The sequence below is a fragment of the Amblyomma maculatum genome, chromosome 10, assembly GCF_055883805.1.
Source record: "Amblyomma maculatum isolate TAMU_Amacu chromosome 10, ASM5588380v1, whole genome shotgun sequence".
In the NCBI taxonomy this organism is placed as follows: Eukaryota; Metazoa; Arthropoda; class Arachnida; order Ixodida; family Ixodidae; genus Amblyomma; species Amblyomma maculatum.
In genome coordinates this window covers 170,645,827-170,672,700 of record NC_139353.1, presented here as the reverse complement: position 1 = coordinate 170,672,700, position 26,874 = coordinate 170,645,827, and the positions used below count along the sequence as shown (strand labels likewise).

At 49.6% G+C, this 26,874-nt stretch overlaps 3 protein-coding genes across 11 annotated transcripts in view; 2 read left to right on the top strand and 1 right to left on the bottom strand.

Annotated features, from left to right (window-relative positions):
- LOC146177921 (uncharacterized) overlaps positions 1-26,874 on the top strand; it is a 228,246-nt gene that overhangs the window by 113,553 nt on the left and 87,819 nt on the right. For all 9 annotated transcript variants that reach the window (XM_084580654.1, XM_084580661.1, XM_084580660.1 and 6 more), the window contains exons 10-14: positions 10,156-10,242; positions 10,519-10,596; positions 10,699-10,896; positions 11,444-11,590; positions 11,825-11,938. In XM_084580654.1, the coding sequence (XP_084436780.1) occupies positions 10,156-10,242; positions 10,519-10,596; positions 10,699-10,896; positions 11,444-11,590; positions 11,825-11,938 (624 nt within the window). The remainder of the gene's footprint in view (positions 1-10,155; positions 10,243-10,518; positions 10,597-10,698; positions 10,897-11,443; positions 11,591-11,824; positions 11,939-26,874) is intronic.
- Positions 13,210-14,711, bottom strand: LOC146177925 (uncharacterized). The gene has a single exon (XM_084580663.1). The coding sequence runs from the start codon at positions 14,548-14,550 to the stop codon at positions 13,228-13,230; it is 1,323 nt and encodes a 440-aa protein (XP_084436789.1). The 5' UTR covers positions 14,551-14,711; the 3' UTR covers positions 13,210-13,227.
- On the top strand, positions 17,123-20,527 carry LOC146177924 (uncharacterized). The gene has a single exon (XM_084580662.1). It carries the CDS (start codon positions 18,631-18,633, stop codon positions 20,479-20,481), a length of 1,851 nt encoding a protein of 616 aa, XP_084436788.1. The 5' UTR covers positions 17,123-18,630; the 3' UTR covers positions 20,482-20,527.

Genomic DNA, 26,874 nt, shown 5'->3' with positions numbered 1-26,874 from the left:
TCTTACCTGTACTCACCTATGGGGCTGAAACGTGGAGGCTAACCAAGAGAGTTCTACTGAAGTTGAGGACAACCCAGAGGGTTATGGAACGAAAAATGGTAGGGGTAACATTAAGAGATAGGAAGCGTGCAGCGTGAGTCAGAGAAGTACCGTATACACGCGTGTAATGGCTGCACGCATGTACAGTAGACTCCCTTTAAGACGAACTCCAAGGGACCATGAAAGTTGTTCGTCTTATCAGAAGTTTGTCTAATCAGGAGTGCTTCCAAAAATGATGTTTGAGCATGCAGAGTGTATCCAAATACCTCTTATATGAGAACAAATGAATAAAATGGCCTTTCAGGAAAATAAACTGCAATACAAGCATTTATTGGACTAACGATTGTCTACTACACTTTGCAGTGGTAAGGCATCAGGCATTGTTGACTGTTACCCAGTCTGTTATTTTTTTTTGTCTGTCGTGATAATCGATGGCCTGCTACAAAAGCAGACATCTCGCTTAACTTTTGAAGATACCCTTCAGTGCCTTCACACTGTTCAAAAAACTGCACTAAAGTGTCTAGGCAGGCATCAGCTGCATCACAGGTAACTAGTGCAGATTCAGGCATAACATTCAAGCTGTCATCTTCAGCAGCAGTTTCCGATGGTAGGTCAAGCACTTCTTCAATCAGAGCGTCCAGTGTGTCAGCCCTACACGTTTCCACACTTTCGTCAATGCTGACATACGCACTGATGTCAATGAACACACCCTTACTGCTCAGCGCAGAAGCAATGCTTCTATCCTCCAAGTTCGCAGTGTGGTCCTCATTCGTAGTATCGCAGTCATTCTGCACTGAGCAATCACTAAGCGCCACAAATCCTGCATGGCGGAAGGCGTTGGCAATAGTGGCTTGAGTAACCTGCTCCCAGGCACTCGTCAGTAAGTGGACAGCACTTAACAGGTTAACTGTGTACTCCTTACTGCTCTTCATGCAAATCAGCATCCTTTGCAGCAGAGAGCGACGATAGTGCCTCTTCAAGCTACTTATTACTCCCTGGTCCATAAGCTGCAGCTTCGCCGTTGTATTCGCTGGTAGAAAGTCCAGTCGGATGGCATGAAGTCCGGCGACGTGGCCGTGTCCGGGGCAGTTGTCAACAACTATGAGAACTTTTCTCTTCTGTCTCTGGAAGTGGCGATCCATCTCTTGAAGCCACTGCTCGAAAAGTGCCTGCGTCATCCACGCTTTTGAATTAGCCATATACGTGACCGGCAGCGTTTTTATGTTTTTAAAGCAGCGTGGTGCTTTAGATGTGCCAATCACCAGCAACTTTAGTTTGTCAGTCCCAGTCATATTTGCGCCCACGAGGACCGTTACTCGAAGCTTGCTCCGTTTGCCCGCCACGCAGTCATCACCAGCAAATGCGAGCGTTTTATTTGGGAGTAGCTGGTAGAAAAGCGCAGTTTCGTCCACATTGTATATGTCTTGAGGGTCATATTCGTCCATGAGTTCATTCATCTTGTTCTGCCTCCAATCGCTGCAGACTGCTTCATCCACTGCAGCGGCCTCGCCGACAACACAACTAAAGGCCAGTCCATGCCTTTTCCGAAAACGGTCAAGCCACCCATCGCTGCACGCAAACTCGACATTCAGTCGCAGGGCAATTTCTTCTGCCTTAGCTTTCAGTAGCACTCCATTCACTGGCAAATTCGCACTGCGCGCTCTCTTCACCCAGGCAAGCAGAACGTCTTCAAGGTCTTTGTGCATAGCTGTGCGCATCCTCTTCCGCTTCGGTGCAAACTCACCATCTTCCACAGCACTGGTAATCCGCACTTCGTCCTTCACGATACCGCTCCCGGTACTTTTCGCGATGCCGAACTTGTGCGCTATTACAGTCTTTGAAAGCCGGCCGGCGCGAACTTCGATCAAAATTTCGGCCTTCTCCCGAAGCTCAAGCGGCTTTTTTCGAGTTGTTGGCCGACTAGCCATAGTAACAACATGGCGAACACGGCGTGCACGAAAACAGCGCACACCACGAGGTGACAGTGTACAGCCTGGTAGAAAATTGCGGGACACGACGCGCACACCCGCCACGAACAATGGATCTGTGCACTGCGTAGTAGGCGTCGTTGGCGGTCAGCAAAGGCACGGAGCTCAGTAGCACTGGCATGACGACACTATCACGTGATCACCATTGGGTAACGTCATTGGCTGCTTTTTCTTCTCACCGTTTTTTTTCCCGCGTTTCGCTAGTTTTGCTGGCCGAGCCGTGCATGCTCTTTTGTTATTTCTCTCTCTCTTCCTCTCTGCGCTCTGTTTCGTCCTTGCCCGAGATCGTACCAAGACAGCCGGCGCGACGCGAAATGCGAGCCTACTCCTACTGCGGGGACAAAAGGAGTGAGCGGGAGAACGGTGGGAGAGGACGAGCAGCGGCACTCTTCCGCCTTCGTAGAATCGAATTTCTGACGCCGACGTGCTTGGGTCTGCGTGCGTCGGCGGCACGGATGGTCGTGGCACTGAAAATATTTTTGTTTTTCTTTCCGCTGATGCGCTGCTCGGACGGTCGGGTAAGCTGCGCGGGTGGGGTGCGGCCGGCCGTGAAAATTCATCTTAACCGATTAGCGATTGCAGAGTGTTCGTCTTAAGCGGATTTTTTTGCATTGACTCTATGGGGAACCAAACAAACGACCTCCACTGTTCATCTTAACCGAGGGTTCATCTTAAGCGAGTTCGTCTTAACGGGAGTCTACTGTAATGGCCGCACCCCGAACTTTAGAAAGAAAATTGGGAAAAAAAACTTTTAAAAAATTTCCCGAATAAAAGCCGCACCATCAGTTTCAGGAAGTTGGGCAGTGCCGTGTACTGTGTGGTGCAAGAAATAAGGAACGTTTTGTGGTTACTGCCACCAGGTGGGGCCCAAAAATCAAGTGAAAGCCAAAATGAAGCGTAAGGTTAGAAGTAGAATTGCCACTAAGAATTAAGAACAAAATATTTGAGGAAAAAAAAAGTCGAGCATGGGGGCAGCGGCCACCACCTCCGTTACAAAGGGGGCGCTCCTTGCCGCAGCGATGCCCGCACGTTACAAAGGGTGAGGCCAGCAAATCCAATCCAATCCAATCCAAGTCTGTTTACTTCTCCGTTTTACAGGCATTTCCTCGATCGCCCGAGGCATATCACGTGCGATCTTGCAATCGGAACGCTTCGCTGCCCTGATTTGTTCTGCGCTTGTGAGCTGAAGATTTTCCTCGATGGGAAAATATGTTAGTTGTACCGCTCACTTTAAGCTGAAAGTGATTCACTACGCGAAAGAAGGAAAAAGAGCGGCTGGATGAAAGTTCGGCGTTGACGAAAAATGTGTACAGTGATGGTGCACCCAAGAAGATGCCCTCAGGAAAACAAATGTTCAGAGGCGCGCTTTCCGAGGGAAGCAGAGCATGTTTCCGGAAGTTGAAGACTCACTTCTCGAGTACGTGACGGAGACGCGGCGCAACGGCTTTGCTGTTTCGACTGAGATGTTGCACATGAAAGCACTAGACATTGCACGCAGCAAGGGGATTGCGGCTACCGTGTTTAAGGGTGGATTTCGCGCTTTATGAAGCGAAAAAACCTGTCCATTCGCCGTCGCACGACAATGTGTCAACGTCTACCCGAGGAGTAGGGTGAAAAGCTTCTGCAGCTCCACAAGTTTGTTATCAACAAGCGCAGAGAACACGCGCACCTTCTCTCTCAGATTGGTAACGCCGATCAAACCCCGGTTTGGTTTGACGCACCCCAGAATGTGACAGTCGAGGCGAAGGGGAAGAAGAGCGTGAGTGTGCTTACATCGGGGCGCGAAAGGCAGCGATGCACGGTCATGCTTTGCATCACAGCGGATGGATGAAAACTACCGCTTTACGTAGTTTTTAAGCGGAAACGTCTACCTGCGGAGAAATTCCCTGATGGCATCTTTGTTCGTGCGCAGGACGAAGGATGGATGACTGATGAGCTGGTGACAGACTGGTTGAAGTGTGTTTGGGAGAAGCGACCAGGGGCGAATTTTGCGACGCGTTCTCTACTCGTCCTAGACAGCTTCAGGGGGCACCTGACGGAGAGCGTGCGGCAACAGCTCCGCGCGTCTAACACGGCCTTGGCCGTCATACCTGGAGGCATGACCGGCATGCTTCAGCCGCTGGACGTCTCCGTAAACCGCCCTTTTAAGTGTGGATTTCGCCGTGCGTACAGTGAGTGGATGGCAACGGCCCTCCACCAGAAGACTCCAACCGGCCGTCTGAAACGGGCATCGCTTGTGGCTGTTTGCCACTGGATACTCGAAGCGTGGGCCACGGTTTTGTTCGAGACTGTGGAAGAAAGTTTTAAGGTGACAGGGATATCAAACAGGCTGGACGGTACGGAGGATGACCTCACCTGGGATAAGGACGAGCCTGAAGTCCCGATGAGTTCGGAGGAGGAGGAGGAGGACGACGAGGAGTGATGTTTTGGACACGGGACGAGCCTGAAATCCCGACGAGTTTAGCGGAGGAGGACGAGGAGTTTTTTGACAATAATAAAGGCAGGTACCACTGCAAGTAATTTTTTCGCTGTCTTTTTTTCTCGTGTAATCGCCGCACCCCCTGATTTTCACCCCAATCTCGGAAAAAAAAGTGCGGCCATTACACGCATGTATACGGTACATCAAATGCATACAGAGCTTCGCAATGTACACATAAGATGCCTACAAAGGCTCAGTCTCAAATGACATTTGGAGCGTGCACATTGAGCATGCTGCTTTCTCGCAACTACAAATCACGTGACGCTCTAGGGATCCCGGAGGCTGACAAATGCGAATTGCGTTGCCCGTTTGAATGTGGTCGTAGGTTTTGTCTCAGATATGATAATACTCTTTTATCATACGTAAATGACGGCGTAAACGTAAACGTTGTAAGGCAAATACAAAAATATACTTGGAGGCGCCACAGGTGCCCACTTCAGTTTCGGTTATGTTGGTCCTACACAGCAGAGCTCGCGACTTCACGCCTACACGAAGGTGTAGGTGTGAAGTCGTGAGGTCTGCTGTGTAGGGCCACCCAAGATAGACAGTTCATGGTGGAGAGTTCTGACAAAATGCGATTCACTGGAGAAGGTAATGGCAACCCACTCCAGTATTTCCTGCCAAGAAAACCCTATGATGATGGTGAGAGACCAGAAAGCGTGGTGTGATATGGTTCATAGGGGTCACGAAGAGTCGGACAGGACTGAACTGAACTGAACACCTTTATAGGCCGATAAAGGTGGGTTTTATGGGTTCACTTTTTAGCGTCTGTAGTGTGAGTAAAGTGGAAATAATGGGCTAATTTTATTAGGAAAGTCCCATTAAGGGGTACAGGCGACCGTGGAAGTACCAAGATGGTACTACACGAGTGTAGTACATGCTCTTTGCCGTGCTTTATCGCCCTGTGCAAATGTAAGCCCAGGCCTGGCGAAACTGTTCCTATCTCAGTATGGACTTTGAGGCTGGTCCGATTCCTAACAGGGTACCTGTTATGTCGGGTTCACAACATTTTATTTAACTTCGTCCGGCCCCAGCCGTGACAACACTCAAGAAAAAACACACACCGCATTCCACTGCACCACTGATATGTGTGACGCCAGTCTTCCACGCCTCGTTACTAGTCTGGAGCACACTCGCACCACACCGCGGCAGGAACGCGCAACTGCCCCACCGCTAAACTCCGAACACAACACTCCTCCACCCTTAGTTCGGACTCAACAGTCGGCCAGAGCCAGCACAAAGTCCCGCAGATGGGACGGAGCCTTCCGAGCTCGAAGTGAGCGACGTAGGGTTGGTGGCTCAGCAGGGTCACTTTTCTCCCCTGAAGACAGTGGTAGAGGCATAGCCATTGGTACCGTTTGTGGTGTGACAGTATCGTCAGAGGAAGGTTCAGCTGTTGGCTGCTCCTCCACTGGTTGGTCTTCAGGTGGCTCGCTGCTCACTACTTCGGGTGGTGTTCCCTGCATAGGACAAGCTTCTACCGGTGGCCCTCCTTGTGAGGGGCAGACTTCTGGCTGCTGTTCTGTGGGTACTGGTCCTTCACCTATGCAAGGGGTAGCGGCCCGTCGACGGAGCTGGTCCACATGCCGCCGCAACACTCGGCCATCTGGCAGCGTAACTTCGTAGGAGATTGGGCCTGTGGCTCGGGCTACCACAGCAGAGACCCATGGAGGCCCCTGGCCATAGTTGCGTGCAAACACCGGGTCTTCAGGTTGGAATGAACGTGGCATCGGCAGCGTTCCTGTATGCTGGGAAGACCTGTCTGGGGCCCTGTCCGGATGCAACCGGTCCAGCATGGTTAACAGCCGGCGGCCCATCAAAAGTTCGGCTGGTGATCGCCCTGTGCCTGTGTGCGGGGTTACATGTTGCTGTAACATGAAATCTGCTAGCCGCCGTGACCAATTCCCCTGAATAATGCGGGACAGTGCTTCTTTAGTGGTTCGCACCATTCTTTCAGCTTGACCATTTGTGGACGGGTGAAAGGGTGCAGAAGTCACCTGACGAATTAGGTTGGCATCGAGGAACCCCCGAAACTCGGCAGACGTAAACTGAGGCCCGTTGTCAGACACGATAGTGGCTGGAAGGCCATGTGTTGCAAACAGCTTCCGCAGAGCGTTGATCACAGTGAGTGATGTCATCGATGAAACTGGAATGACCTCCAGCCACTTTGAATACGAGTCCACCACGATCAAGAACGTCTGTCCTTGGAACGGCCCTGCAAAGTCAATGTGTAGGCGGGACCATGGTGTCCGCGTCGTCTCCCATGGATGGACTGGTGCTCTGGGCATCTCTGGCCGTGTCTCCTGACATGGAGAGCATCGTCGCACCCATTCCTCAATAGCTGCATCGATTCCCGGCCACCATACATAACTGCGGGCAAGTGCCTTCATCCGAACAATTCCTGGGTGCCCGGCATGCAAGGCTTCAAGAATCCTGGAATGTAACTTCTGCGGAATAACTACACGGTCACCCCACAGTAAACAGCCCTTGTGGGCCGATAGTTCATTTTGCCTGACCACGAATGGTGTGAACTCAGAACTAATGCTGTGCTTTGGTGGCCACCCCTTCCATGCCCAGTTGAGTACACGGGATATTATACGGTCCTTGGCAGAATACGTGGCAATGTGAGCCGCATGGAGTGGGGGTTCTGGAAGAGTGTCCAAGAGCATAATGATCTCAGCTGGGGACGGATCCTCGGGTTGCTGGTTTGTCAGGGGAATTCTGCTGAGGCCGTCCGCGTGGCCCAGCTGTTTTCCAGGCTGGTGAAGGAGAGAGTATTGGTACCCATTCAGAAAAATGGACCAGCGCAGCATCCGAGGGGACAACATCTGCGGCGTCTGGCGGTCTGGTGCAAACAATCCCAGAAGTGGCTTGTGGTCCGTGTGGATCTGAAACGGCCGGCCATATACATAGTCGTGGAACTTTTTTACGCCTGCAACTACTGCAAGTGCCTCTTTATCAATCTGAGCATAATTCCGCTCAGTAGTAGACAGCGTCCTTGAGTAGAATGCAATTGGTGCTTCTCTGCCATCTGGCATTTTGTGACTTAGCACAGCCCCTATTCCATATGGTGAGGCATCACAAGCCAGAATGAGTGGTTTGTTCTCATCAAAATGCACCAAGACCTGGTTGGATGACAGGAGGTGCTTCACATTATCAAACGCTCTCTGCTGTGTGTGACCCCAGACCCAGGGCGCATTTTTGTTCAAGAGCCGATGCAGTGGTTCTGCGACAGTTGCCTTATGGGGCAGAAATGCATGATAAAAGTTGAGGAGCCCCAGGAATGCCTGTAGCTCTGTCTTGCCTGCAGGACGTGGTGCCTTCACAATCGCTTGAGTCTTCTCCGGCATTGGATGAATTCCCTCGGCGTCGACTCTAAACCCCAAAAAATCTACTTCAGCCACCCCAAGCTGGCATTTCTCTTTCTTGACCTTAAGCCCCACATCTTGGAACCTTCTGAGAACTTCACGAAGACGACTGAGCAGCTCTTCTTCCGAGGTTCCAGCAACAATGACATCATCAAAGTAAGCAACAACCCCAGGCACTCCCCGTAGAAGGTTTTCCATGAGACTCTGGAAAATGCCGGGTGCGGTGCTGACCCCAAATTGAAGTCTGTGGACACGGAAAGCTCCCCGGTGAGTTACGATAGTCTGCACTTCCGCCGCTTCCTTGGTCACTGGCAGTTGCTGGTAAGCCTGAGCCAAATCGAGTTTAGCAAACACAGTTGCACCGGAGAGGGACGACAGCACATGGCTCACCACTGGTACTGGATATGCATGTTGCTGCAATGCTTTGTTTATTGTGCACTTGTAGTCTGCACAGATACGGATGTCCCCATTAGCCTTCAAAGGAGTGACGATAGGTGTTTCCCATCTTGCATGATCAACTGGCTCCAGGACCCCTTGCTGAATGAGCTTGTCCAGCTCTGCATCGATTTTTGGACGAAGTGCAAAAGGTACTCTGCGTGCCCTCAGTCGGATTGGCTCAACCTTGGCATTGAGTGCAAACTGCACAGGTGGCCCTTTGTAACACCCCAGTGCTCCATCAAACACTGAACTGAACTCCTGGAATATGTCAGCACTCAAGTGGGATGGCTGGTTGATATGCTGCACTCCTGTAATGTTGATACCCAATGCTGGGAACTAGTCCAGTCCAAGCAGACTTGGACGCTCACCCTTGACAATGATAAGACGTAACAGGCCATCGAAATCCTTAAACTTCACTCTGAACGTGCCATACCCATGCACGGCTATGCGATTGGCCTGGTAATCCATCATGATATCCAGTGGTTTCAGCAATGGCAAACGGCCGCTCGGGAAAATCCGCCTGGCTGTGGCTTCAGATACGAGTGAAAAAGTTGACCCCGAATCCACCTCCATTCGGCATGGATTACCTTCAATTTCGACCACCACATGTACCTTCTTCAGGGCGGGTGCAGGCACATCGTGTATAGCGGTCGCAGTTTGGTCGTCGCAGTAGGAAATATTCGCGCGAGGCGTCCTGCTGTCAGTCTCGGAGTTCTGGCGGTAGTTCCTTGGCTTCCGCGAACGGCAGACCCTCAATATGTGACCAATTTTTCCGCAGCCCCTACACTGGGCGTTCCTGAAACGGCACAGACGACGTTCGTGGGGGCCGCCGCAACCAGCACAGGTGACGCCCCCTGTTCCTTCTGGGTCCGTCCGCTGGGCAGGAATGTTCCGTAGACGCAAGACATCTTCGGTGGCGTCTTGCTCATTATCGACGTCCGAGCTCGTTCCCTGATGTACTGGCTCGATGCGCGGCGTGGTTAGACCTGGACGGACGCCGCGGTTAGCTTCCCGGTCGATGGCCTCGGCAGCGGTTGCCTCCTCCACAGCACTAGCGAGGGTCACTTCTTTCTTGGCCAAAAGTTGTCGCTTTACCTTGTCGTTCCGCAACCCGAAAACAAAACGGTCTCGAAGCGCGATGTCCAGGGTGGTGAAATTACAATGCTGCGCCGTGGTTCGAAGGGCAGCAAGGTAGGCGGCCACCGGCTCTCCCTGTGTCTGGTCGCGTCGGTGGAACTCGTATCGCCTTGCGAGCTCCGGCGGCCTCGGGGCCAGGTGCTCCCTGAGCACGGCGAGTATTGTTTCGAACGGGGTATCTCCGAGCTGGGCCGGCGCGACGAGCGCTTTCACCAACTGAAAAGTGGCGGAGCCGCAACGACTAAGGAACGTGGACCGCTTTTTCCCGCCGTCTGTTATACCTTGCGCATCCAGGAAGAACTCGAAACGCTGTGCATAATCTTCCCAGTCCTCGGGGCGGGACAAGTCGAAAACTTCAATGTAGCCCTCGCTGGCGGTGGCGGCCATGCTGCACAGGTGGGCGTCCGCGATGTCAACTTCCCTGAGCCGCAGCAGAAACGACGTCGACCCAGGATCCCATCCTCGTCGCCAATGTTATGTCGGGTTCACAACATTTTATTTAACTTCGTCCGGCCCCAGCCGTAACAACACTCAAGAAAAAACACACACCGCATTCCACTGCACCACTGATATGTGTGACGCCAGTCTTCCACGCCTCGTTACTAGTCTGGAGCACACTCGCACCACACCGCGGCAGGAACGCGCAACTGCCCCACCGCTAAACTCCGAACACAACAGTACCCTCTCTGATGTTTTTGTGGTGCAGGCATATGAACGCAAGGCTGAAGCCCAAGCGAAGGAGCTCAGCAAGGAGCTGGAGGTGCTCAAAGCCAGCCACGCGAAAGAGATCCAGGTGAGCTCACTGGTGCGAGCATTGTGTCGTATTGTGATGTCATTTTGGCCCCCACCATACCACAGCGAAGAGGATGGGCCAGACAACCCCTCATCGGAGAACTAGGTCAGGGCCAAAAGATTTGCTTGGGTGCTTCATGGTGGCTTCGGTCAGACATTAGGGTGGTCGAGACCATGTGGTTGGGCAGGTGGTGGGAAAAGCAGTGAGGGAAGCGCATGCCATGCTTTTTGGTTCTGTCCCTCACTGTGGCCAGTACAGCAGTGGTGTGTTTTGCAGAGCCTGGAGCAGCGGTTGCTGTCTGAATGTGAGCAGAAGGAACGGGAGCTGCTGGAGCGCTTGCTACCCACGGTCAAGGTGAGTGCATGGCTGGGCGAGTTGGATGGTAGAAAAACCACTTAGTCCCGAATGGCATTATTGGTAGTGCAAATGGGACAGAGTGGGCTATGGCACTTTCAGGTGGATGGGGGTCTGGGCCACTCGGAGTGGCTGGTGTGCTTTGAGCGGGAGCTGCGGCACTGCCTCAAGAAGCAGCAGGAACAGCAGCTGCAACATGGCACGGGCGACCACCTCACACAGCAGAGCAACGGTTCCTCTGCTGCGGATGTCGAGCGCCTGCAGCAGCTCACCAAGACCAACGCACGGCTGGACAAAGAGGTCTCTTCACTCTTGGAAAAGTGTGAATGCGAGGCACAGCTTCTTTTATTTAAATTGGAGATATGCGACAAATTTTCACTGTTCTGTGTTTTCGTGTTCCAAAACTTCGAACATTTTTCACCTGCAGCTTGAAAAGGCATGGTTAGTAAAGATAACATTCTTGAAGAGAGGATTTTTATTTTTAAATGGTTTAGGGCTACAATGGACTGCTAAAGGCATTTAAGGATTCTAGCACGATGTACATGAGTTATGGCATGGCTTGTTGACAAAGGAAAAGCTCATTTTGGTGACTGATTGTTACTTTTTTTCTCTCTAATGAGTGGGGTGTGTGCAAGCAGTGTGGTATAGGTTGGGCTTGCAGTCACTTGTGTCATTTGCTGATTGGCATTGAAGCATACACTATGCCCTTACGTTTCCGGCTCTGTTGGCTATCAGGGGTAGAGCATCCCTTTGAACACTTCATACTGTACTTCTGGATTTGTGGTTATACGAAATGTTTTAGGGATTGTAACAGTGCAGCCAGAGTAAGGTCTGACGGCACGTGCAGGTTGCCCACTACCAGCAGGTGCTCTCGCAGACAGAGGAGATTCTGCAGAACCTCCAACGGTCGGTGGAGCAGGAGGAGAAGAAGTGGCGCACGCGGGAGGAGAACCACCAGAAAGAACGCGTGCACTGGCAGGAGCAGCTGCAACAGGTCGGTGGAAGGGAGGATTCTGGCAGTGGTCTGGGTGGTGAAGAGGGCAGTCCTTTGTGGTGCCAGCAATGGTTCACCAACAGCAGAGCACTGTGAATGTGGCCAGCAAAGTGCATTCGCAAAGCTCACGCCCATTGTTGCCCACAGCAGAATGCTTTTTGCCGGGATGCAACTGGGGATCTGGCTGTGACGGACAGTCAGTGTGACCTTCTCTCTCCGCATGTTGTTGGGCAGGCCCAGGCAGCATCTGTGCCGAAGGAGTCGGGCCCCACGGAACGGGAGCGGCAGCTTGAGGCCCGCTGCGCAGCGCTTGAGGCAGACCTGAGGCAGCTGCAGGGGCTGCAAGAGGTGAGTTCTGTGTAGGAAGAAGCCGCTGCATGAGGGAGCAGTCAGTGTCATTTGGACTGCCCACTCACGGTGTGGAATTAAACCTCAGTATCATTAAGCTGGCAAAGAAACGCCGTTTACTTTATTAAGGGGAAACCCTGGTCTTTGACCAAATTTTGTTAATATTTAACTTAAAAAGATGAACCGTTGTGGCTAGTGTATTTTGGCATCCTAAAAACAAATATGCAATCCATATTTGCCTCTCTGATAGATTCTAAGATTTCAATTTTTTTATTAATCAGCCCAAGTTTTAATAATTCATACGTTAATGACTGGCAAAATTTTTGTCTAATTGTTCTACTGTAACCCCAGAGTGCAACTATATCATCAGCATAATTTTAGCAGCAGTAGTTCAAGGGCTGTAACCTGTCATGAGCGCGCATAAATTTGTCAAATTTTTTATTCTATGGAAGTGCTAAGTTAATTCAATTTTGCCAAAAAAAAAAAAAACGTAGTCTTTTTTTTTTTTTTTTTTTTTAGTTTCACTGAAGGATGTATAAGCTTTCATATACATCAAGAATGTTTGAAATCTGACCACTACATCAAGAGATACCTTGGTCAACACCGTATGTCATAAGAAAAACACTTTTGAGGAAAGAAGTTTCAAAACATAGCCTGAACTTATTTACTGCTAACTTGGGCATAAAATAGCAGACTTTGTATTAAGGGGAGACACTGCTCTTTAAACTAATTTTGTTAGTTTTTGTCGCACATAGATGAAAAATGTATGCCTGATGTATTTTTGTATGCTGAACACAAATATGCAATCTGTTTTTATCTATCTTTTGTCAATTGTGAAATATTTGTTAATTAATGACTAATCATTGTGCCCAAGTTTTTAATTAGTTCCTGATCAAAAAATGATTCAAATTTGATATCTGTGTGTTCTGCAAGAGCCAGAGTGTGCAACCATACCATTCTTATAATTTTGGCCTCCCTGGCATAGAAGTTATAGACTTGCCAAATACATCCATTAAAAATTGGGAAAATTTCAACAAATAACTTACTAATTTAATTAAATTTCAAAGAGGAATTGTTATGCTTTTTAGATCTTATTGCAGAGAACAATTCATAAGCTTCAAGATACAACAAGAATTGTTCCAATCTGACCACCACATCTGGAGATATCTTGGGCAACAGTATGTGGAGTGGTTAAAAAATCCATTTTGAGGAAACAAGACAAGAAGTTTGAAAACAAGGCCGCAGTTTATTTGCTGCAAATCAAGGCTTGTACTTCATTGCAAACTGTGTCAGAAGCCTCCAGGAACATAATCACTATCAACAGTTTTCCCTTGCTTCCTTTTCATGGCACTCCGGAAGTTTTCAGCACCTGCATGCTTCCTGTCCGATGCAGCCAGCCGGCGCTGGTCCTTCTCGGCACATCTTTGTACCAATATGCTGCTTCGATTCAAGTGCAATTCTTTAAGGATAGCCTCAGTGGCATGCTCTTTCCCAGCATTGAATCTGGCGACAGCTTCCCCTACTGCACTCTCAACAGTGTAGAGAGAGGCATGCTTGGTTTTGGGTACGAGTGACCATATCACAGAGTGTAGGCACTCATTTGCATTTTGCGTTTTGCCTCTCTGGCAACGCTCAAGTAGTTTCTTGTCGGAGAGGCGTGTGTATATGGGTAGCAATGCCTCAGCGACATACTCTGGGAGGTTGTATCGATGCTTTGGTGCTGGCTCCTCCTTCGCCACAGCCTTGTTGTGGATGCACCAGCTGTCTTCCCCTTTTGGACAGAGCGAATGATTCGACCTTGCATCTGTTGAGGTCACATGATGATACGTTGCAAGAACAGCATTCTTCATGTCATCAATGTTGCCCTGGTTCGCCTTCAGAGCCCGCCCATAATAGGTGGATAATTTTGCAATAAGATCCCCTGTGAGCTTGCCCTTTCCACCGAGACTTTTCTGGCTATCTCCCTTATGCTTTTGCAGGAGATTTCTCAGAGCAGCGCCCATGCGTTTGTGAATATGGTTAATGCAGTCTTCTTTTTCGATTTCCACAAAACCATATACCTTTTCTTCGTGCAAGCTGTTAAAAGCTCGGCTATCGCCGTCGCACAACATCGTTGTATAGCGCAGGCCATGCTTTTGCAGTGATCGCCCAAACAGTATTCGTGCAGCCTCCACTTCCATTTGCCCAGGCTTGCTCAAACTATTTTTTTGGCACTGGTGGTCAGCTCGCCACTGCTCATAGTGAGGGTCATCTTCTTTCGGGCCCAGCTGGCATCCCAAACAAAAGTTTGAAAGCACCACAAAATCGAGCACATACCCGGTAAACAGCTCAATTACTGTGCCTACGCAGATGTGAGAGGAGTGGCCCCTTGTCAGCCACGTTCCATCATATGAAACCGCAATATTGCCGGGGTTTCCGAAGTTTAACTCGCTGTACACCGATTTCACGGCATCGGCGCACTCGCTCATCACATGCGCGGCAGCGTTCAGCGCAGCAGGGTTAAGTTTTTTCTTCACGTACTTCTGGAAGGTTTTCGGGTGCAAACCACGTCGTGAGACGTTCAGTGAAGAAAAAATGTCATTTAAAACTGTCTGCCCGTTCCCTGTGCTCATCACTGCACGAGTAGCGAGCACATTCACTTCGAAAGGGTTGCAGGTCTCATTCCCACCTGCTCTCGGCGAGCTCCATTGCGCATCAAGTTCACCGCAATAATCACAGGTTAAAACAAGCTTGACAGCTATTCCGTACTCCCGGCCCGTCTTCGAAAGCGTCACAGGGCTACCGCACTGCTTACACTGCGCATGCTGGAGGAGTTTGTTCACGGCTGCGAGGCTTAGAACGGTGAACGGCGTCCCGACTCTTGGCGTCTCGTCTCCCGGCCTTTCGTTGAAGTCCCCCACAAGGCGCTTGCGGAGGGTCGCAGACATGGATGAAAGCCTTCGCTGTTCTTCTTGTGCGTGGAGATTGATTGCCGCTTTTTGTGCATCGGAAAGAAGTGGCGTATCGACGCGCACTGTTTTCGGCACCGCGACGGGCGTCGCCGCCGCGCATGCCAACGACCCTTCTGACGCACTGCACTGCCTCGTCGAGGTGGTCGTCGCTGCTGCTGCTGGCGGTTCCGATGGTTCCTCACACGTCCGAGGCCGCCGTCTTCATTTTTTGCCGAAAGCGTGCGCTGTTCGAAATTTCCGTTTTCCACCAGCCATCGCGACGGAGAAATGCGGTCGAAATGCGGCGAAATGCAAGATGGCGAACGATCGGAGCAGCAGCGTCTTTGTGTAGCAGACGATTCTGCCGGCGTCCAATCGGAAAGCAGGATTTGTCCCACGTGATGCAAGAACACCAATAGCGTGCGAGATTTTAGTTTTTTTTTGCGGCGGTCTAGCTCCACTGTTGCCGGACGGAGAACTGTTTCCCGCTAGGAATGGAAAATAGAAGAGTGCAGCTTTCGAACGATACCAAGATAGCCGCGCTGCGCCGTTGCCGCGGGGCGCGAGGTTGAATTCGACTAATCTTGAGGTCTTTTTATGAGCGAAAATTGTCGTGTTACTGACTTTAAAATCTAATAACGCAATAAATACTAGTCAGAGGACTATAATATTTCAGGAATGGGTTCTTCAGAACCTCCAGATTCCAGAAAAAAATAGTTCAGAAAACCGAATTTTGGGCGATTTTTCGGCCTCAAAGAGCCGTGTCTCCCCTTAAAGGCGATGCCTGCCGGGGCGGACAAAAGAGCAAGCAGCGCATTACAGTTTTGTTTTGTTGCAACGCCGACGGATCGGAAAAGATGCCAAATATCAAAAGCCCCGATGCTCTAAGGCAGCCGGTCCATTGCCCTGCGTCTACAAGGCGAACAAAAAAGCATGGATGACGCCTTCTCTGTTTATGGAATTCGTCACGTACCTCGACCGCAAGATGTCTTGCCACAACAGAAAAACAGTTTTGCTGGTGGACCAGTGCACTGCCCATCCAAAACAAATGACACTACAGAGTGTTAAGGTGGTGTTTCTGCCCCCGAACGCAACAAGTCATTTGCAACCACTGGATGCTGGGATTATAAGGAATGTTAAGCACCATTTTAAAGCTTTGTTGGTGCGCCGCCTCCTCGGGAAGATTAAAAGGAAGGACTCGAATCTCCAGATCACTCTTCTGGACGCTTTGCATTTTCTTGCAATTGCCTGGGATCGCGTCGTTCCTACGACCATCGCCAATTGTTTCGCGAAGTGTGGGGTTTTCAAATCCGCTGTGGCTACTGCCTCGCAAGTGCCAGACCCGATTCCCATCGATGTCTGGAATCAACTTGACGTCCACTGTTGCGTCGACGATTTCGTCACCGCGGACGACGACCTCGCCACCTGTGGTCTCCGCACGGTTGAAGATATTGTGGAGGAAGCGTCATCACAGCCTGGCATTCCATGCAGTGACGAAGATGACGACGACCAAAGCGTTGATGACCCACCACCGACGGCAGCAGAAACTATGCACGCCATCGATGTTCTGCGGCGCGCCGTGACCTCCGAGTCTGTGCGGGAGAAGACAGCGGCCCAATTTTTCAGTTTTCAAAACACTCTGTTATCAGATCTCGCGGAAAAAAAGGTGCAGAAGGATATACACGATTTCTTTCAACGAAAATAAATATTTCGTACCTGTTGGAAGGCTTGAAAACGGATTTTGCTCGTTTTTTGGTGATACGAAATTTCGGGTGATACGAAAATTTTCGTCTCCGTTTGAATTTCATATCACCGAAATTCTACTGTACAAAGATGTGCTGAGAAGGACCAGCGCCGGCTGGCTGCATCGGACAGGAAGCATGCAGGTGCTGAAAACTTCCGGAGTGCCATGAAAAGAAAGCAAGGGAAAACTGTTGATAATGATTATGTTCCTGGAGGCTTCTAACACAGTTTGCAATGAAGTCCAAGCCTTGATTTGGAGCAAATAAACTCCGGCTTTGTTATCAAACTTCTTTTCTTGTTTTCTCAAAATGGATTTTTTAACCACTCCACATACTGTTGCCCAAGATATCTCCAGATGTGGTGGTCAGATTGCAACAATTCTTGTTGTATTTTGAAGCTTATGAATTGTTCTCTGCAATAAGATCTAAAAAGCATAACAATTCCTCTTTGAAATTTAATTAAATTAGTAAGTTATTTGTTGAAATTTTCTCAATTTTTGATGGATGTATTTGGCAAGTCTATAACTTCTATGCCAGGGAGGCCAAAATTACAAAAATGGTATGGTTGCACACTCTGGCTCTTGCAGAACACAGATATGAAATTTTAATCATTTTTTGATCAGGAACTTATTAAAAACTTGAGCACATTGATTAGTCATTAATTAACGAATATTTCAAAATTGACACAAGATAGATAAAAACAGATTGCATATTTGTGTTCAGCATACAAAAATACATCAGGCATAAATTTTTCATCTATGTGCGACAAAAACTAAGAAAATTAGTTTATAGAGCAGTGTATCCCCTTAAACGGCCGCACGCGCAGATTCTCGTCTTTGGAACGCTGTAACACGCAAATTAGGCGATATTTTTCAACGAAACTTTGGAGATAGCTGCGGAAAAATCTCAGGGTCGCGAAAATGAAATAGAAATAGGAAATCCGATTTTATGGCCGATTTTCGGCTCCAAAGACCCGCAAGTTGGTTACAGTGCATTCTTAATATTTTAAGGCACAAAAAACATAGGACGAAGTGCCACTTCCAACTACTTTATTAAACACACGAAACATGCATCATAATCATCAGCCGCACTATATCCACTGCAAGGCGAAGGCCTGTCCCATTATATTCCAATTAACCCGGTCCTGCGCTAGCTGCATCCACTTGACCCCTGCGAATTTCTTAATCTCATCCACCCACCTAATTTTCTGCGCTCGGAATCCAATTGGTTACTCTTGGAGACCATCGGTCATCCTCTCTTCGAACTACGTGTCCTGTCTATGCTGATTTCCGGTTCTCATTTTCGACTAGAATGTCAGTAACTTGAGTTGTTTCCCTAACCTACTTCCTATCTCTTAACGTTACACCTGCCGTTTATCGTTTCATGGCCCTCTGCGTTGTCCTCAACTTAGTTAGAACCCTTTTCGTTAACCTCCATGTTTCAGCCCCATAGGTGAGTACCCGTAGGATGCAACTACAGTAAAAGCTCGTTAATTCAAACTCGAAGGGGCCGAGAAAATTGTTCGAATTAAGGGGAGACGCGGGTCGAAAAACGGCGATTTTCAGTAAAAATGTCACTTCTGTGTTTTTGACTGCTTTAGTAAATTTCAACCTTCCTCTTTCATATATAAAAAAATCAGAGCCACAAATGATCCGGAAATTATCGAAAACGGCGGTTAAAGTACCTGCGGTGGCTCGAAAATGTGCAAATTTGACCCATTTTCAAGCGCGCGAGGCGTCAAATTGCGAAGTTGTACGGCGTAGGAATTTCGTGCGGCGCTAGGCCTACGCGTTTTCTCCCCAAAGCAGGCTTTGCCGCTGCGCATGCAGCAAAGAAATAATAATAAAAACAGCATTCCTAACCGCCAAAACCGCGTGCTTGCACGTCACGTGGTTCGATCGTAGCTACGCCATTGGCTCCCAGTTCGCGAAGCGGCCGCACTTCGTCTGCTGTGTCTGAGACGCGCACCTCGCACTACGTGTTCCGAAAGCCGCTGCAAATATTTCTGCTTGTTGCTGATATGGATGCTAAGAAGGAGCGTGGCGTTCAACGTCAAAAGTTTTGGACGAAGCATAAATACAAGGGAACCCGCCGCAAAGTAAAACGGCGTGTGACGGAGATGCCCGCGGCACCTAGGCCTAACCTCGGCGGAGGGGACGCTTACGTTTCTGTGACGGCTGGATGTTCCAACTTCATCGAAAGCGTAGACAGCTTCATCAGTGCGTCTGAGAGAAAGATCGGGGTCTTCGAAAATGAAGGTAGGGATGGTGATGAGTCGGCGACTGCTTTTATCATCGAGATCGGCGCCGTGAACGTCCTTGTGAGCGGCGCGGCATGCCCGGAGTGCGGACGGTGCGAACTTTCGATCAAAGAGTTGCCGGCAAAGCGAAAAGGACTCGCTTCATTTCTGGAGTTGCACTGCGGAAATGAAGCATGCCCCACATCGACTGTTTCATCGACGTATTCATCGCGACGAGCGACTCCGGCGAGCGACGTCAACGGTGAAGCGCGTCCATCTGCCAGCGCTAGAGAGAGCTTCGCCGTCAATGTTAAGGCCGTGGTTGCAGCGCGCGCTGTTGGAGCGGGACACAACCAACTCGTCCGATTTTGCTCAATTCTTGGCTTACCTAAACCAATGCATCACAAATCGTTCAACGCCATCACGAAAAAGGTGCACCTCGCGGCTACGAAGGCGGTGGTCGAGAACCTGGAGTTCGTTCGCAAAGTGACAGCTGAGGAAGTTGGATCCGCCAGTCTAGCTGTAATGTTTGATGGCACTTGGCAAAAAAGGGGACACAAAAGTCACAATGGCGTAGGCACTGCCATTTCGCTAGAGACATGGCTTTGCCTGGACTTCGAAGTTTTGTCTAATTACTGCCAGAGCTGCAGTACCCACACGGAATTTGCAGACAAACGGGAGGAGGAAATATGGCAAGCTTTCCACATGCCAGTTTGTGAAAAAAATGTGGACTGCTCAGCACATGCCATGGAGACGACTGCTGCTCTGAGGATATGGAAGAGGACACAGTCCTACAGTACACCACTGAAATTTACAACCTTTCTAAGTGACGGAGATAGCAAGGCCTTTACAGCTGTGTCAGCACCAAGTGTGTACAGTGGTGTGCCCATAACAAAAGAGGATTGCACAAACCATGTCGCCAAGCGGCTTGGGACTGCACTACGAAAGCTCAGCATGCCAAGAGGTCACAAGCTTACAGATGCAGTCATCCACAAGCTGCAGACATACTTTCAGGTCGCCATCACTGGTAATAGAGGAAGCGTGCGTGGCATGTATTGTGCAATTTGGGCATCCTTCTTCCATTCTTGCTCAACAGATGCAGCCAAAAGCCACAAATTTTGTCCAGATGGAGAGGGCTCATGGTGTAAATTCAAGAGGGCAGAGGCATTGGGCCAGGCAGCCCCAGCACACACCCCCATTCTCACCAACAGCCAGGGCAAGGCAATGCTGCCCGTATATAAGAGGCTCACAAATGAACAGCTGCTCTCTCGCTGTGTGAAGGGGAAAACGCAAAACGCAGCTGAATCGCTCAACAGCAAGATTTGGCTGTTGTGCCCCAAGACGAGGTTCGCCTCACGCACAGTTGTCGAGATGGCAACATCACTTGCGGTCTTGTGGTTTAATAAGGGACACAAGGCCTTTGAGAATGTGCTGGAAGAACTGGGTGTCCTTCCCTCAAGAGAACTTGTCACTCTGAGCAAGAATTCTGATACATTCAGAATTTCAAGAATGTCCAGAAAGCAGACAGCTGAGGCAAGGGCTCGTCGCCGCAGTCTAGCTAAGAAGGCTTGTCTCGCGGATGCTACTAACAAAAGCTCTGAGGGACGAACATATGGTGCAGGGGAATTCTGAAGCTGTACACTGTAGGAGGATGCCCTGGCCTGTATTGCCTCCAATTTTCATGCACATAGCCCAACTAGAACCGTAGTAAAGAGCATTTACAACTTTCATTTGCATTTTTCTCAACTTCTTATTTTGAGTGAAACATGGTTATTGCATGCAACATTTTATGCATTTGTCGTACTCGGATCAAGACCAAATTTGGCATGCATAATATTTAGGATCTGTAGAATGCAGTTATCTAGGTTTTATTACAATTGGTGAAGTTTGTAAGTATGAAAAGTTCAAATAGATTTATGCACTAGCTTCTGAAAAGGGAAGCATGAGATAAAAATTCCAGTAAAATGGTGCATGCTGCAGGATCACCATTTCCTTGCTTATTTGCATTTAGTGAAGTATAAGGAACAAGAAAAAGCAACTTATACTGCTTTCTCATGTTCACTGGCATGTCCAGTAGGTTTGTAAAATGCACAGTTTTTCAACTGTTCATGGTACTTAGAACATGAAAGCTTGAAGTTATCTCAGAAATAAAAACAGATTTGGAAAGAGGAGATCAATCTCTATAAATGGTGCAATTTTCATTTATGTGACATCAATATTAAAGAAAATTGGTTTCCGAGTAGCGTCTCCCCTTAAGCGGAGTTCGAATTAACAGTCGGGCACTGGAATGAGCGCCATCGTGGCCCACCGTGCTGGCCGAGCCCACATGTTGACTCATTACCATGAGTAAAGAGGGCTAGGCGCTACTGCACGTTTACAGAGGGCGATTCCGATAATTTTTGCAATCTAGCCGCAACGCGAATGAACGGGACTAATCGGTCAGTCATGCGCCGCAAACAAGAACCGGAATGTATTCGTGTGAGTAGCGAGCTTCAAAACATGTTTATTTACACGGAAAAATAATCGGTGATGTGCGTTTGCTTGCGTTTCTTGTGCCGCGACTCCACAAGCATCGACTGCAGCTTGCCCAAGAGTTCCAGCGCAGGATCCGAATTCTCATCGGCGGAGAAGTATCGTGCAGCGAGATCGAGCGCTGACGCTACTTCACATGCACTAGGGGGTGGCACCGGATCGACGCCTTCGTCGGACTCTTCATCGCTTTCAGCCGTGTTCGCCACCCGTGAGCCCTGTGGAGCACATGCAGCCGCGATTATATCCTCATCACTCAAGGGCCCAGACGTCTCCACACCGTTGTCAACGTCAACGTAGGCTTCAAAGGCGACACCCTCCGACAAAGCCGCGTAGCCACGGTCGAGCACGACGGAGTCATCATCAGATGAAGCCTCCGCTACCTCCGTGCTGCATGCTTCTGGGGCGTCACCGAAGCCACACTTGCGGAAACAATTTTTGATAGTTTCCGGCTTGACGGTATTCCACAATGATGCCAGCATGTGGACAGCTCCAAGCAAATCGATGTCGTACGACTTGCCACTGTCCAAACAAAGAAGTCTCTCTAGGAGGTGGCGCCTGTAAAGCGTTTTTAAGTTCTGAATAACTCCAAGATCCATAGGCTGGAGCACAGAAGTCGTGTTTTTAGGCAAAAATGCCAAGCGGATTGCTGTCAGTCCACTCGCGTCACAATGAGCTGTACAGTTGTCCACGAACATGAGAACATTCCTGTTCTGTGCAGCGAATTTCCTGTCTAGCTTGCGCAGCCAGTCGGTGAAAATTTCCCGTGTCATCCACGATTTTTTGTTTGCGGTGTAATCAACAGGAAGCGTCTTGATGCCTTTAAAACACCGAGGCTTCTCTGCCTTGCCGATCACCAGCAAGCGGCACCGTTCCGTGCCCGTCGCATTTGCGCACATCATGACGGTGATTCTTCCTTTGCTTCTCTTTCCGCCAGCACAAGTGTCGCCTTTGTAAGTGACTGTCTTGTTGGGGAGCAATTTGAAATACAGCGCCGTCTCGTCAGCATTAAATACACCGCTGAGCACATAATCAGTGAGGAGTTCCTTCATTTCACTGGAGACCCACTGTTCACACGTTTCCTTGTCGACTTCAGCTGACTCCCCACAAACGTTTCTAAAAGTCAGCCCGTGACGCGCCTTGAAACGCGACAGCCAGCCTTCCGACGCGCCGAACTCGTTGATGCCCATTTGGCTGGCAAAGACTGCAGCCTTCGCAGCAATTATGGGCCGCTTAACGAAATGTTCCGGCTGGGAACTTCTTTTATTCATGCCATTACGACACTCTCCACTTCGGGATGGGCCGACGTCCGTAGCCTTTTGCGAGAGGGCTCCATAACGTTTTTACGAAAGGCAGCACTGATCGATTCCTTGTTCCTGAGATACATTGACAGCGTGCTCTTCTTGATGTCGTACTTTTTGGCTATATCCGTCTTGGATAGGACACCACGTTCCACCTCACTCAAAATCTCCATTTTCGTCTTGAGGTCCTTTGCCGTGTATTTACCGCGGTTTGCCATGGCTGTCACAATCGATGAGTCGTTGCTGGCAAAGCGGTGAGGCAACGAAAACGGTAAAACTTAGACCACCGCGTCACGAACAAATGCACGACACCGACAACTGCGTTGTGCACACAACGTGATCGCAGGACAATAAGAAAGGCTTGTCAAAAGCGCACCCAGCAACCGCGGTGCAGCCAAAACCTGCAACGGCTTGCGCCGGACCGTTGGTGTGATGGAGCCTGGCGGCACCCGGCAGCGAAAACCTGCTACGGCATACACCGGAATGCTCGCTGTGACTGTCGAGTGCGCACCTCGTCTCGCGCGCGCGGGCAGATTTGAAAGATTTTGTTTTTTGCGTCTTTAGTAATCTTTGTGCGCATTGTACACGGTATGGGCCGACTTCTGTCTGCGAGGAGCTGTGTGAGCCACGGGCTCCTAGTTCGAATTAACCGTTGTGGATACTGGTATGTTCGAGTTACCGGGCGTTTTCTCCTATTGAAATACATAGGGCCATGTCGAATTAACCGAGTTCGAATTACGAGGTTTTACTGTAATATACACTTTCCTCTTGAGGGATACTAGTAAGCTGCTAGTCAGAATGTTTGAGTACCTTCAAAATACGCTCCATCCCAATCTTATTCTCTTAGTCATTTCCCTTTTGTGGTCCGGATCTGCGGTCAATACCTGCCCCAAGTAGAGTCGGCGATAGATTTTTCAGACTCTCAACGGACGGCGAAAATGTCCGAAAAGTCGGGCAGTACGAAAAAACAAATGTGCACCAAAAAAGCTCAATTTATTGCCTATTATTGACTTTGAGGCCGGAAAAAGTTATGAATGCTTTTCTGCACCACGCTCCGCTTCCATGCTAACAGGTCCACCTGAATTTCGGCGAGAGTCGTAGTGTCGCCATAAGCTGATGAAAGGGTTGCGACCGCTTGCATCAGCTTAGTTTGCGTTGGCTGCGTTGCTGCAGATGAGTCATCGTCGCCATCGCTCTCAGATTCCGCAAGCACTTGGTGAATAATTTGTGCATCTGTGAGCGCAGCGCACAGTTCCAACTCTTGGTCCACTCTGGTGAACTCATAGTGAACTCTGATGGTCGATAAAATTTCGACACCTGCAGTGCGAAGGCCGTCAGTGAGCTGCTCACTGCCTGATAGCTGCTTAATGACGCTCTCCTCGTCCAAGACAGCAGACTCGTCATTCAGCACAAATCCTGCGTAGCGGAAGCAATTGTGCAGCGTTGTGGGTGCCACCGACTTCCACGCATTAGCGAGCATACTAAGTGCTCCAAGAAAATCGGCAGAGTAGGTTTTTCCACTGTCGAGGCACACCACCACCACCAACCACTGGATCACGGCACAGGCTTCGTTGAGTACCTTCTCGCTGCCGCTTCTTGCTTCTTGAACTGAAGCCGATTCAATTTGCGAGCCACAGTAGCGACATAAACATAGTTCCCGCATCAGCACGACCACAGCTAGGCCTCTCTATGCTCAGCAACGCACATGAAATGCACGGCAAACACACAGAGGAACAAGCAGTCAAAGCGATCAAGCTAAAAGGAAAAAAAAACACACTCCAGCAGCGAGCAGCGAGGTTGTTACGGGAATGGAAGCTACTAGCGTCAGTTTACCTGAGGAGTGGCACGCAAGGCCGACACCGGTTTCGAGGCTATCGAAGGAAAAAGTAAACAAACAAGATGGCGGCGACACCGCTCAAAATGTGCGGCAGTTGGCCCGTCTGACGCGTGGAATGTTTGAAAAATCGAATAGCCCTCCCTAGAGTGTCCGAAATTTTGTGCCGCATAATACATTAACTTTATAAGGTTTGTCCCGGGGCTGGGAAAAAGTCCGAACAATCACAGTCGCCGACTGATTTTTCAGACTCCAAAACTTTAGACATACTCGATTATTCAAACTGCTTCGCAGCACCGTCACCCTTCCTTCCCATAGGCTGTAATGCATAACAAATACCAAAATTTCGGACACTTGCAACCTCTCATTTGATTTTTCGGACCCTACTCGAGCCAACTCGATCGACAGCAGCTACCCACACTGACGCTGACTGAAGCATGAAACGCCATTTCTGTTTTGGAATGAGCCTGCTTACCGCCCCACAAGGTGGCAGTAGGGGCGGAGTGCTCTCATCATCGTTTTTGTGTTCTGGCGCAATGGCTAGTTTCGGTCTCGCCTATCCAAATCCAGGTCAAATCCAGGTCAAATCCAGTAGCTGCTGGCCCGGTCGTCTCTTCTTTGTTCTTTGTGACGGCTTGCGGTGCAGTTATAGTGTGCAGTGTTCATTCTACTTGTGTTGCTTGCGTGTTGTGTACGCCTAGCAGTGGGACCAACGAAGCATACGGGAATGGCGCCAACATCGGGGCAGTCAGCGCCGGGGAATTCAGCTAAGAAGCACGGCAGATACGCAACGTTGACAATGGCGAAGGAGATCGCCATGATCCATCAAGTGCAGAATGGCCGCCTGCACAGCGAAGTTGCCCGGAAGTTGGGCATCTCGAAGCAGACTGTGTTGGACTATATGAAGAACAAAATGAAGATTTTGAACGAATCATTGAAGTCTTCTTCCAGTGCTGGAAAGAAAAAATTTCAGAGAGGGCAGCCACCCGAAGTTCGAAGAAGCGCTCCACATATGGCTGTGTGCGACAGTTGCAAAGTGGATCCCAGTGTCGGGCGATCTTCTGAAACAAAAGGCGGAGGCCCTCACACTGCAAATGAACATCGAAGGCTTTAAGTTTAGCGATGGCTACCTCCGTAATTTTAAGAAGAGGTACGACCTCTCATTCAAGAAGATGTGCGGCGAGAGTGGGGCCATGGACCAGACTCTTGTAACAAATTACCGTTCCGACAGAGTGGAGTCGCTGCTGGACTGATTTTCGCCTGATGATGTCTTAAATTGTGATGAAACAGGTCTTTTTTATAAGCTGTCACCCGAAAAGACACTGTCCGTGTCTGGCGACCTCTGCCATGGCGGAAGGCATAGCAAAGACCGGGTCACAGTGATGGTTGGAAGCAACATGTCAGGAAACGAAAAGCTCCCGATTATTGTGATTGGAAAATCAAAGAGCCCGAGATGCTTCAAGGGAGTAAAAACATTGCCCGTGTGGTATGAAGCCAACTCGAAGGCTTGGATTACGCAGCATCTTTTCGCTGCCTATGTACGCAAGCTGGACCGGAAATTCAAGGCCCAAAATCGCAAGGTGTTACTCTTTGTGGAGAATTGCGGTGCACATGGCCTCATTGATGACCTGGAATCCATTCAGTTGGAATTCCTGCCACCAAGCACAACAAGCGTCCTTCAACCCATTGACCAAGGTGTGATCAAAAATTTGAAGGTGCTGTACAGAGCACGCTTGCTGAGCTGCATGGTTCTGTGCATTGACGCCGGGAAGCAGTATGCTGTAACTCTGCTGTTGGCGATTAGCATGCTTGCTGACGCCTGGAAGGCAGTGACGGCAGCCATACTCCGAAACTGCTTTCTTCATGCTGAATTTGTTGGAGTTGGTGAAGTGGATGCCGCGGCCCAGGATCTCCCGTCCGACATGCTTCCCACAGATGGCGAGCATGTGCTGCAAGACTTGCGCAGTGGCGGTAGGGTGATCCCAGACGCAGTCATCTTTGAGAACTTTTTAAATGCCGACAGTGCAGCACTCACATGCACGGAGCTGGACGATGAAGAGATAATTTGCCAGGTGTCTGCTGTCCCACCTGACGACGAATCTGAGTAAGAGGATGACGCACTACCTGTTCCACTGTCATCGCACGCGGACCTTGTGAAAGCGATGATGATGCTTGTAGCTGCCTACAGTGACAGCACGACCCTTTCAGAGATTCAAGCTGATCTGATTGCTCGCGAACGTAGGAGCGTCCAGCGGCGTATTCACGATTTTTTCCAGCCAATTGCGGGGCCTGAATAACGGCATAAGGCATGCCAGTGCATAGAAATAAAGTTTCCTTTTTTTTTTTCCGATTCTTTTTTTT

Bases quoted from the DNA above. Each gene is read 5' to 3' on its own strand.
- LOC146177925 (XM_084580663.1), bottom strand. From the start codon at position 14,550: ATGAGCACAGGGAACGGGCAGACAGTTTTAAATGACATTTTTTCTTCA.
- LOC146177924 (XM_084580662.1), top strand. From the start codon at position 18,631: ATGGATGCTAAGAAGGAGCGTGGCGTTCAACGTCAAAAGTTTTGGACG.